The sequence below is a fragment of the Nanorana parkeri genome, unplaced genomic scaffold (genome assembly GCF_000935625.1).
Source record: "Nanorana parkeri isolate BGI_ZX_2015 unplaced genomic scaffold, ASM93562v1 scaffold1568, whole genome shotgun sequence".
Taxonomy (NCBI): domain Eukaryota; kingdom Metazoa; phylum Chordata; class Amphibia; order Anura; family Dicroglossidae; genus Nanorana; species Nanorana parkeri.
This window is the reverse complement of record NW_017307836.1, coordinates 243,354-255,595: the sequence shown is the minus strand read 5'-3', so window position 1 is coordinate 255,595 and position 12,242 is coordinate 243,354. Positions and strand designations below refer to the sequence as shown.

At 41.3% G+C, this 12,242-nt stretch overlaps 1 protein-coding gene across 1 annotated transcript in view; it reads right to left on the bottom strand.

The window, feature by feature from the left end:
* Nucleotides 1-12,242, bottom strand: part of CHD6 (chromodomain helicase DNA binding protein 6) — a 60,506-nt gene that overhangs the window by 22,831 nt on the left and 25,433 nt on the right. Inside the window, exons 14-22 of the mRNA XM_018570659.1 lie at nucleotides 9,192-9,447; nucleotides 7,164-7,374; nucleotides 6,516-6,711; nucleotides 5,730-5,894; nucleotides 5,137-5,316; nucleotides 3,059-3,169; nucleotides 2,774-2,976; nucleotides 1,417-1,619; nucleotides 109-268 (exon numbers count right to left, since the gene is read on the bottom strand). Of these exons, the coding sequence (XP_018426161.1) occupies nucleotides 109-268; nucleotides 1,417-1,619; nucleotides 2,774-2,976; nucleotides 3,059-3,169; nucleotides 5,137-5,316; nucleotides 5,730-5,894; nucleotides 6,516-6,711; nucleotides 7,164-7,374; nucleotides 9,192-9,447 (1,685 nt within the window). The remainder of the gene's footprint in view (nucleotides 1-108; nucleotides 269-1,416; nucleotides 1,620-2,773; nucleotides 2,977-3,058; nucleotides 3,170-5,136; nucleotides 5,317-5,729; nucleotides 5,895-6,515; nucleotides 6,712-7,163; nucleotides 7,375-9,191; nucleotides 9,448-12,242) is intronic.

The following is a 12,242-nucleotide window of genomic DNA, read 5'->3' as shown; positions in this document are numbered from 1 at the left end:
AATTTAAAATGATAAAAAAAAAAAAAAAAAAAAGCCAAAAAACAATGTCTGCATCAGGAATGAAAATGAATATTTAAATGCCTGCTTCATCTGTCCACATCTACTCACTTGTTACAATGTTGTTTGAGGTGCTTCTTGTAGCTCTCATCATGCAAGACAATCTCTGGGTTGCAGCTTGCCAGCCAATCAGCATTCTTGATCTCTGGCAATAACATCTGATTCTTCATTTTCTTCCCTTTCCTTCCACGTGGAACGGGGGCAGACAAACCTTTAAATATCCAACAAAATTCAATCAGCACAGAGATACGGACATTAAAAGAGGCTCTGGCACCAGGCTTACTTCAGTCTTCTGGTGTTACAACCTTCAATGAATGACATGCTATAACTGCAATCCAAGGTTATCAAACTCTCTATCTTAATGCGCCGATACAAGAAAATACAAGGTGTTCCCTGAATGGCAGAGGTGCCGAGCAAGCAACTTCCTATGTTCAGTATGCAGAGGGGAAGCCGCAGTCGGAAAAGACCAGCTATCAATGTATTTTAGCATCACCAGGGTCCTTCCAGATATCAGATATGGATACTTACATTTAATCAATTTGGACTAATGTAAACTTCCATAAAAGATCAATCCTGGAATTTAACTTTAAATAGTATAGTTTTGTTGAAATTGTCGAAGGAATACAAAACGACATGTGAAAGAACAAGAACACTGACCACAGCAGGCCCAAGATCAAATACACAATCTAGATCCCAACACGTAAAATGGGTATCCATGCTCTAGAATGGGGCTATGAATTACAGACCCTCACCCACAAGCCATTATGATTCATTACAATTCAGGGGCTTAGTTGTGCTGAGGGGCAACAATAGAACAGTGTACTGTGATAAGTGAACTAAGAAAAGCAAAGTGGTAAAAGGTAGAGTCTAGATTGCAAATTGTGGTTGAAGAATAAAGTTAGGGCAGCCAATTCGATGGGTCTCAGTCATAAACATCTTGATAAGATGTCTTTTGCTCATGGCCAAATCATTCTCAACAGGATTGGAAATGTTGTGATATAGCAAAGTACTTCATGTTTCAATAGATTTATGAAGTCTGTCATGTAAATTGGATGCAAGTTCCTCCATGCACATTATGCGGTTAAGCTCTGAGGCCCGCTCTGTCACAGATGGAACAGAAATCATCCTCCGGTGCTTGGGTATCAGGCTTCCGACAGACAGAAAAAAAAATCCCTTTATGCACTGCTTTCCTTGATCCCAGAGGCACCATTAAGGTTTACACAGTCAATGGATATGCAAAACCAATTTTCATATTGTGAATGGAGTTCAACTTATTTTTAGCTCTTAGTCAATACTCTGGGAGGAATGCAAAGTGTGCAAACGTGCTGGCCAAATACATTAATGAAAAGATATTAGTACCTGAGTGGTTCTGCAGAGCCTGGTTGCTTCCACCATCTTTTATGGGAGTGATGAGGTCCCATATGAAGCTTTTGATCTTGTCATCTCCTTTGTAGTGCTTCACACAGTAAACCAGCAAAGCCCTGCAGATCATCTCCATGTCTTTCTCATTTAAGTGCCATTTAAATCGTCCCAGCGTCAGGATATCCTTCCAGCGCCCCCAGCTGCATGGATAAAATAGTTGTCATGGAAGAGAACTCCAGGATCCAATGCAAACTAACAAGTAAACATTCTGTGCTTGTAAAGCATGCATTAAACTGACCTCATCTATTAGAAAGAAGCACCCAATACTTAAGCTTTAAACACATCTACCCTGTTCTTTAAAAAAAAGCCACTACCAAAGCACAAACAGAAATAGCTGCATGGGACAGTATGGCCTATTCCAGGGGTTCTTCACCTCTTCACAATTACAAACCCTAATGGATTACCTATATGCGCTCATACAACCTTTACCAGACTGCCAAAATCATCATCGCCAATTCTGTTAGATACCAGTATGGCTTCAAAAGGTTAATAGCTTGATATTACTTTACACATGAATAGCCAAGTACAGATAAGCTAAAGCAAATTTAAAAAGGAGAACTATCAGGTGAGTGATTTCCACTCATCCTCATAGTTAGAGCCGACCTGTTACAAAGGAGCTGTCACAGGTCGGCTCAATAGATCGGGAAAAGAGCAGAAACATGCAGCCGATCCGTTCACTTCCTGATCCATCTCCCTGCAGTGAGCAGTGACACTCCCCCCTCCGATCCTCCAGCGCGGAGTGGAGGAACGGACGGGGGAGGGGGGACAGGGCGGGCACAGCTGGCTCTGCCTCTAGATCTGTCACAGCTCGGTGGATCACGACAGTACTGTTGGGATCTGTCCCGGCTGCGGCGCTCTCAGTATATCGCGGGCAATAGCTCGCTATATATTGAGCTTTGGGTCACGGGAGGAGGTTAGTACATGTCCTCCCATGACCCTAAAGAGAACTATGGGGAAAAATACTTACCCCATAGTTCTCTTTTAAGGATTTTATCATGTTTGTATAAAAAGAGCAAATTACAAATGTACAATTGACAAAAGACTAACTACAACTAGTGAGGTTTTTGCTGTTTTTATGCACTCAAAATATGGAATCGAGATCCAGATACTCACAATGTTGCTCAAATATCATCTGATACATTAACAATCCTGCAATTTGATTTCAGTTTCAAAAATGCAGAGAATAATTTAGATACCTTACCCCCAAAGAGTAAGGATACCCCCGGTTAAAAATCCCTGCCCTATTCAAAACTACTCCCAAACCATGGGGCACCTAACAACAGAGGCCACTTACCCAAATATGAGTAAGTTCTTTTCCACTCGAAAGCATTCCGCCCGTAGGTAACGGCGTGTTTTGTCATTCAGTCGCCGTGACCTTGTCGGTCGCTCCTCTGTGTCACTCTCGAGCTCTGAGAATTCCATCAGCTCGTCGTCCTCAAAGGAGTTGTAATGTTTGGTTTGTTTCCTCACGCGGGGACGGTCAAGGACTAAACTATCCTAGATGAGGTAAGCACAAGGGTAAGTTGCATTTAATAAGTGGCAAAGCGCAGGTGTACTTTGTTACAAAAAATGTGCTTACTTTTTCATTCTTGGCATCTGTGTCCAACTCGGCAATCTTCGCCCATTTCTGCCAGAAGTTAGGATCATCCAGAGAGATGTCTGTTCTGTTACCAGAGGACACAAAACTGGCCTGTAGAAGGAAGGAGACTTTAAGAAATTGTACACCTCTTCAGTATACAGTTTTGTACTTCTATCTTTCACACCATTTTCCGGACCAGATCTGGAACGCAGTGCATTGCGTTTTGCCGCGTTCGGAAACCTTTTTTTTTTTCCAACTTAAAATTGTCTTACAGGTGTGTTCCAGTGCGTTTGTATGTGTTTTAGATGCATTTCTTTGCGTTCCAGTGCATTCCAGACCAGACAAAATGAGGCATGCAGTATCTTTCTGGTCTGGAACGGCTGTGCTGGTGTGAATAGAGGCCAGAAATAGCATAGGGATACATTAGGATGCATTTTGGTTCCGGAAACAATCTGGTCTGGAGATGATCAGGATGTGGTGTGAATGGGCCCCAACAGTACCTGTAGATGGCCAACAACACACAACTTGTGGCTTTGATTGCAAGGCCAAAAAAAAATTTTTTATTCACATTGTTGTTTATAACCATGACAAACTGAGAAACAGGAACCAGTAACTATATAGCAGATTATGCATTCAATTACTATACAGAAAATAGCAGTTGCTCAACCAAAATTGAGGTCTTATATTAATGTTACAAATGGGGTGTCCTGCAAGTTATGGCCAAAGACATATTTACTAAAGGCATATAGGCTGCCCACTTTGCAAGGGAATTATCTTTTAGCTTATTGAATGTGGTAAAAATTCACTTTGCAAAGAATACCCAATCAAGAACAATGAAATTTTTTTTTTAAAAACCCCAGCATTTTTGCTTGCACATGACTGGATGATGGAAGTGAGCTTTATCTCATTCACTAGGCGAAGGGAAAAATCCTTGCATTGTGAATAGCCAATTTATCTTTAGTAAATAAAGCCCATTGTCTTGGTGGAAATACTTAAGGCTGGGTTCACACCTAGGCGTATCGAATATGTGCGTTTGTACCGCGATTCGCGGTAAAAACACGCGCGCCAAACGTGCGTTTCCGAGGGCTACCTGGCTGTATCCCAATGGATACGCGCGGCAAATACGCCCCAAATAAGCTCCTGTACTTCTTTGGGCATAGGGCGCTTTGCAGCACGTTCCTAGGCGCTGTAAAACGCCTAGGTGGGAACCATGCCCATAGGCAATCATTGGTTTTCACATGTTGAGCATTTTACAGAGCGTAGGAACGCACTGTAAAACGCCCAGGTGTGATCCAGGCCTAAGTGTATCTATAGTCTAGTTGCGGACAGAGCAGGGAGAAGTCATACAGTTTTTAATGCCTTCTGGGGAGATTCTCGATTTGTCTGGATGGTCATTATAACCAGGACAGAAAGTAATATTACAAAATTCTACAGCTGCCACCAGAATAGTGGTTGAGGTGAAATTATTCAATTGGATCACAAGTTCCAGTGACAGGGGTCTATTTTCTTCATATTTCCTTTACTTATGATTGTCTTTCCAAAACAGGAAGTATTCTTCTTACCACAAACATGCATGGGAGTGTGATCACCGTAAATTAAATTTTTTATTATCAATTAGTGTTTTAAAATTCTTCTTTTTCTATATAGCCCCTATTTATCTACATACGGGCAGTCATGCTTGTTCATTATAAAGGCTCTGCTTTCTTCTTAGAAGTTATGCACATCAGATGTATCTTACTATTGTGGTCTAACAATTCAGTCGTCATTTAACACCATCGAATACAACTCTTGCAAAATTTAGTTACTTTGCAACTCAATACAATAAAAAAGCAAATTGAATTACAATTAAATAGTTCCAGGACAACAACCTTTGAGCCTTTTTTTTTTTTGCAAACAGTGTCAGGGAATTGTCTCGAATGGATAAGAATATAGAAATAACTGTGTTTCATTACCAAAGGGCAAATGTTTGTGACTTTATCATATCTCATCAGCTTTTGATCATTCCCAACCCTCTGAAAATGTGAGTGTGACAACTTGGACCCTCTGTGTGGCAGTTTATCATCTTCCTCCACGATTACCTTGGCAAATGTTGAGCCTTTTCCTTCAGACTGGATAGTGATGGTCTGTGTTCTACGCTGCAGAATTTGATCAATGTCTTCTTCACAGAATTTGGAACCTTCATCCTCTTCATCCATCAGAGCACCATATGCTCCTTTCCGGAGGAGATCCTCAACCTCAATTTTGGACAACGGTTGCACCTACAGGAGATCCAAAGAAAGACAATTGAACTGGAAAAACTTCTCAATTATAAAACACAAACTGAAGAGGTGTTTCATCTTATACAATGTTGTTTTTAAAAATTACAAATACAACCATAAATGAATACATATGTTGCTAAGAAGATACAGCTATAAAAAGGAAGATAATTATTGCATAAAGGACCCATTTGTTTGGAAAACTGTGCATTCAGACACAGCTGAAACCCTCTGTATAGTAGAGACGTAGGGCCAGCAGATTAAACCACAAAGTGCGGAGGGCGAACAGGTAATTTCTCATCTTCAATACAGTTATTTACGCCATGGACAGCAGAATGGGTCAATATCAAAGTTCTTCTTCGCAAAGAACACTTTGAGCGTATAGTGTTAGCGATAGAGTAATCCAAGAAACATACCCCATTAGTATTTCCTTTCCTGTTGATGTCCTGTAGAACTGCCTTGTCCAAACCTAGTTTTAAGCTGGCCTTGTCAAACATCTCCCGCTCATAAGAGTTCCTTGTAATCAGACGATACACTTTCACTGCCTTGCTCTGACCAATACGATGGCAACGTGCTTGGGCCTGAAAACAGAACATAAAAGTCAAAAAAAGTCAGGCAACAGAAATGAAACAATGTAAAAATTCTAATTCATGTCTTTAAAGACCCAGAAAACAGGGCACTACAGACAGAGGAATAATTTAGGACCAGCAACTACAAAAGGAGGTAGGAGAGTTCAACCAAAGAAGAGAAGAAAAAAAAAAACCCCCAAAAAAACTTAAATCCTCAGAACACTAAACCTACAAAAACCCATTATAAAGACTGCTCTAATATGAAAGAAATTCCTTCCCGATCCCCAAAGGGAATTGGATACTCCCTGGATAACCAATCTAAAATGTTATTTCTCATAAATATTAGCAGCCATTTAGAATTTGTGCATTTAGAAAAGCATCCAGTTCCTCTAATATCCCCCATGTATCATCTCTTAAAGTATAAAAATTCAGTTCATCTAGTCTTTCTTCAAAACCAAGGGCCTTCATACAGCGCAATGAAACACATAACTGGGAAGAGGAAAGTGTGCAAGCCACACCGGCCAAATTCCTGCCAACATTTTTCATGCTACAGGTCAGAAAACTTGCCCTCGGAGCAAATTTATTTCCACCACATAAATGATCCCATGTTGTCACCACGTCACCGCATATTACCTGCAAGTCGTTCTGAGGGTTCCAATCAGAATCAAAGATAATACAAGTGTCGGCAGCTGTCAAGTTGATTCCCAGACCTCCAGCCCGAGTGCAGAGCAGGAATACAAAACGATCAGAGTCTGGTTTACAGAATCTGTCAATGGCTGCCTGCCGCAGGTTACCTCGTACCCTTCCATCGATTCGCTCATAAGTATACCTGTAACATCAAAGAATTATTAAAAGGCAACAGGCAAAATACACAACAAAAAAAATAAAAAAACCACAGCTATAAGTAGATACTACATTTACAAAGAAAATATAAATGTGGGGCTTTTGGAGCTCTGCTCCTTCCACTCTCCTCTCCACTGGAAGCCCGCTGCATGCTGCAGTCTGTGTTCCCACTGCTCTTCCCGTCTGTATCAGCAGAAGCAACGGGAATCGAAGGGGGCACAGAACGCTGCAGCCGGCGTCCAGCAGGGGAACAGTAGCTGACAGCAGTCTCTCCTCATCGTTCCTGAGTGCCTCCAATTCACACCTTTTTCAAATAAGATAACGTTTGTCCATTTTTCCACTAACCACCACTGAAGATTCTACAGAGGCAAAAATCTACAGCCAATTTCACACTATACTCATCCCTTCCTTCTGTACACATCACTAGAGGTGACTCACCTTCTCTGGATGAGATAATCCTCTAGGATGTCTAAGCAGCGAACCATCTGGGAAAAGATGAGAACTTTGTGCCCTCCAGCAATGAGTTTCGGCAATAGCTTATTAATCAGCACAAGTTTTCCTGCCGCTTGAATCATTGCCTGGAGCTGGAAATCGGAGGCGTCTGGATTATGATTCTTGCGGAAGTCCTCTAAAATCTTTTCTTCAGCACCTAGGGAAATTGTAGAATTTTTAGACCATGAGATATTTTCAGCAGGTTTAATAGGCACATGGGAAAAGTGACAGTGGTTGCACATTGCTTAACTTCTCCCTCCCCAGGAATGTATACTTACCAAGCCACATTGCCCTGCTGGCCCCTCCACTGGTTTAAATGCCCGTGTTAAAGGACATGATGTCATGGCCCCCCCGTAATGTGATAGTGTTCTGGCCTGTTGATTAGCCACTCAGAACCAAGCACTGACACATAAGGGAAGTCAGTGAAGGGAAATCGGTTACTGACTATGTCTCTTTGAATAAGTCCTGGAACTCTATTACAATTTACAAAGTAAACAGAAGGTGACACACATTCCAACTACACAGATCTAGGTATAATTTCACTAGTAAGGTCAGACGGCACTGATAACTGAGTTAAACCTGGGTAAAAATGAGCACATGCACTTTAAAAGTAGATTAGACTTCTCACCTAGAATGATGGCAGAGACGTCTGCCAACCCTCAAACCTGTTTGTTTGTGATGTCATCAGCATAATTAACAGTATTGCAAAAAAAGAGCCCCTTCCTTCCCTTTTCTCTGAAAAAAAGGCAAGGATCGGCCCCCATCACACACAGACTCACACAGCCGTTTCTCACCTCATCATCACATTGGGTTGTTGAGTTAGGCAATGTTTTTTCAACGCAAGTGAAAGAAAAAAAGATAACTGCTCTTGCAAACAAAGCTTGGTGGATTATCTTATGGTAGTAAATCAAAACGCAACTGGCCTTGCCAAATGTTCTCAAAGAAATGTCACTATTCAAACATGTCACCACCAAACCACTGGTTTTGCAATGATTCTTGAAATTTTTTTTCCAGTTTTGCAGTGCTACACAATGATTGTGTTTTCCTGCTCTATCTCCCAATGCAAGCTATCAGTTGGCAGACCCATAAAAAAACAATGCATTCCCTGTGTGGCTGATATCTTATCAGTTCATAGCTGCCAAGCAGGGAGGTAGTGAGCAATCTACCCTTCCTCTAGTGGATAAATCTACAAATCTCTACATTCAACACAAATATAGACAAGTAAAAAGTGCCACATCACTTATAAAAAGTAAAACTGGAGAGGTTATTCGTGCAACTATATGTGCCAACATAACACTTTTCCTCTAAATGCCAAAGAATTTCCAATCAAAAAAGCCAAGGAGCCTTGTATGCTGAAACTTTTATTAAAAAAAGTCCAAGTTGATTTACTACTACTGGATATTATTGCTGAACTCTGAGCCAAAAGCAAACTGCCTAACTGGGAAATGCCATATGTTTTCAGTTTTACAACAGCTAGAAAGCAGCAGCTGCCACCTTGCTTTCTATAACTCGTAAAGATAAAAGTGATGTGGAAGATCATGGCACAATAATAAAGAGGGGGTCTTGTGTCCCAACTCTAAAGGCAGAAGCAGGGACCCTGTGTAGTAGTGCAGAGGTCTGAACCCCCCCACCCCCCCCATGTAGTACTACAGAAGCAGTGTGTGGCCAGCTCAGTGCCCACCAGTAGAAAGTACATGGTGGGCACATGCCCAGTAGAGTACCCCAGAGGAAGGCTGCACAGGCACCCTGTGGCTCCACGGGCCACATATGGGACTTCTAAAAATAGAGTTTGTTAAATGTATTATTCATATTTTTCTGGCAAACATTTGCCCAAGGTAGCCTTGTCCACATTTTTTGCTGGAAGATTTTAACACTATAAAAAGCAATTAGGTGGCAGTACTTATACTGTTATTCCAAGGATATGATGGAATGTATAAAAACTTTAAAAACAAGTGGTCTGCATGCCACACTCACCGTTGATGAGGTATGGATGATTGCAGCACTTCCGGAGCTCCATCATGGTGTTAATGAGATTAGGCATGTTATGCTGGTTGGCCCCTTTGGCCAGGAATGTGAAGTTCTTCTCCAGAATTGCTCGGTAATATTTCTTCTGAATATTGGTCAGCTCCACCTCAATAATGGTTTCTTGCTTGGGTGCCAGGTTCTTTTCCACATCATCCTTCAACCTCCTCAACATCATTGGCTTCAAAATTGACTGCAGCTTCTTTACCTGAGGAGATATGGTACAATTAACCACTAAAATGATACAAGACCTTTTTTTTTTTTAGTAAAAAGTGTCTTTAAGCTGACCTACAGTCTAATGGCAGTATGTTCAAATGGTACAAGCAGCCTAAAGAGACACTGGGGCCAATCGCTAGGTCCAAGCACTTGATTTGAAAAAGAGGGCGACATCACTGCTGCGTCTAGGCACTGGTAACTAACAATGGGTATTATGGTGCTGATTACAACGGAGGAATGAGAGACAGGGGATCATTGGAGACATAAGCATCAGTGGGCTGAGGGAAGAATGTGATGTTTTAACAAAGACATTGTCAATTTGCCCTTATGGGAAAAATCAGTGTCTCTCTAAATACTTAAACTACACTGAAAAAGAAAAAAAAAAAAATCGCTTCCCCGGCATACTTCCAGTACTTATCAGGTGACCAAACTGTCAGGATCCAAGTGAGAAATCTTTGCCGAAATGGACTAGGGGAGCGACATACAGACATAGCCAGTTAATCAGCAGCGCATCCTAAAAACTGATCCTCCCATTCGACTGAGATACCTCAAGATTTGGTAGTGTAACCAGAATCAGATGGATCCCAAAAGGAGCAATTTGTTCAAAAATCAAGTGTTGCAAACTAGGGATGCACCAATACCAGTGCCGATACTTGGCATTTACATGAGAACTACAAGGATTGCAGCGCTTGCAGCTGGGACCTGGCTCTGGCGCTCCACCACTGTCCTGAAATCATTCGTCTGTATTGTTTTAGAAAAACTATGACCACAAACAAAAGTGAACCAGTGCTTTTATCTGTGAGTACTTGGACGAGTATCAGTACTTGCAAAAATGGTATCGGCGCATTATATATATATATATATATATATATACACAAAATCATACATTAAAACAGAGATGTACACATCCCAGGTGCTCCGTGTGCTCCTTACAAATGACAGCTGCCTCCTAACTTTTGAATTTTTCTCCAGTCTAGTCTTGGAGCTGGAAAAGTATCTGTACCTGTACCGAGTACTGTACTTGGTATCGGTGCATCCCTATTGCAAACTCTCTTTTGTCATTTAGTAGTAAACTGGGGCAGGAAGTTTAGGATGTGGGGTGGTATTAGAATAGATCACAGGTCAACTTTACAAGGAGCAATTTCTAGCACCCAAGAAGATTCTATCGTTTGATAACCAACACAAAGGATACAAGAGAAAACTTTATCCTTCCTTAGTGTACATAATTCTTAAAGAACAGCTAATGTGTCAGAGGTCTGCGGTGTCCCACAGTGAACATGAAAACAAGGACATGGACTGGGTAAAAGTAGCTTTTTCTACGTCAATTTTTATAAACTAGCTCGTCTGTCTCAGCTGTGACACGCACATTATTCCTTTAAATACATCTCCTACACTAGGAAAAGAATTACGAGCATTTCATTAGTTACAGAATACCTGATATTTGACTGATAAGGAGTGTAGACAATAAAACTGCATCATCTGTTCTTGTTGCCTACAATAATCGATTATATACTCGTCTACTTTCAGACAAGTTCTAATACGGAGTAGCAGAATATACAACTCATTCAGTACTGTTACCATCATCAGGAAAAAAATATAACAGCTGCTATAACCCAATTAGAACTGCACTTACACCAAAATCCCCAGTACACAAATATCTTTGCTTTATTTATAATTAAAAGTAACCAGTCCCGCAAGCATAAGCTCTCTAAAAAAATGTTCAGGGTCTTAATTAATGTTTAATCCAGAGTTATGACCAATTTTCACTATTAAAAGTTAAAAGAAAATGGAGGACTACAAATATGTGGATCCATTTTCTGGAGCCCCAACTGTTTTAATTACCTTGTAGAATTGGAAACGATTTAGATTATGAAGTAGTAATTCATGTTCAAAGACTACTCAGCTCTGCAATGGAAATGTTTTACTGTAATTGTAGAACTGGGAGGAACAAGGGCACATTAAAACCAGATAGCAAATGACTACTCAAACCAAAACAGAACGCCAATAAGAGACTTGCTACAGAATGCACTAACGCAGGTTGATCGGCTGTAAGACACTGTACGTCTCCATATCGCCCAAATACCAATCACACAGTCAGAATGTCATGCGTTTCTAAAACATAACGTAAAGTGTATGTAAATCAGAACAATAAAATGGTCTTACTTGCTCCCCTTTGGTCTGTTAAAAATATAATTAAAGGTGTGTTGTTATATCCATTTTAGGTGTAAAAAAATAAATACCCACCAGCAGAAGTCTGTGGAGAAACCAACATTTGTAAAAGAGTCGATCTCGTGGTACTCAATGGTTCTTCCAGCCACAGCTTACGTCATTACTATGTCATGTAGTGAAATGGGTTTATGGCGGGAAGATCCACTGAGTACAGCAGGGGACACAGCAGATCGACATACATGCAGTCTGAACAGAGTTTGGATGGAGATTCCTTTTCATCAGAGCTGGAATTTTATTTATGTGACAGAGTTGCTTTAAGTCTACAGTCACAAAAAATGGACATGGCCAGCATAGTAGTCATGGCCAGCATAGTAGTCATGGCCAGCATAGTAGTCATGGCCAGCATAGTAGTCATGGCCAGCATAGTAGTCATGGCCAGCATAGTAGTCCTGGCCAGCCTGCCAGGGTCATGGCCAGCCTGCCAGGGTCATGGTCAGCCTGCCAGGGTCATGGTCAGCCTGCCAGGGTCATGGTCAGCCTGCCAGGGTCATGGTCAGCCTGCCAGGGTCATGGTCAGCCTGCCAGGGTCATGGTCAGCCTGCCAGGGTCATGGTCAGC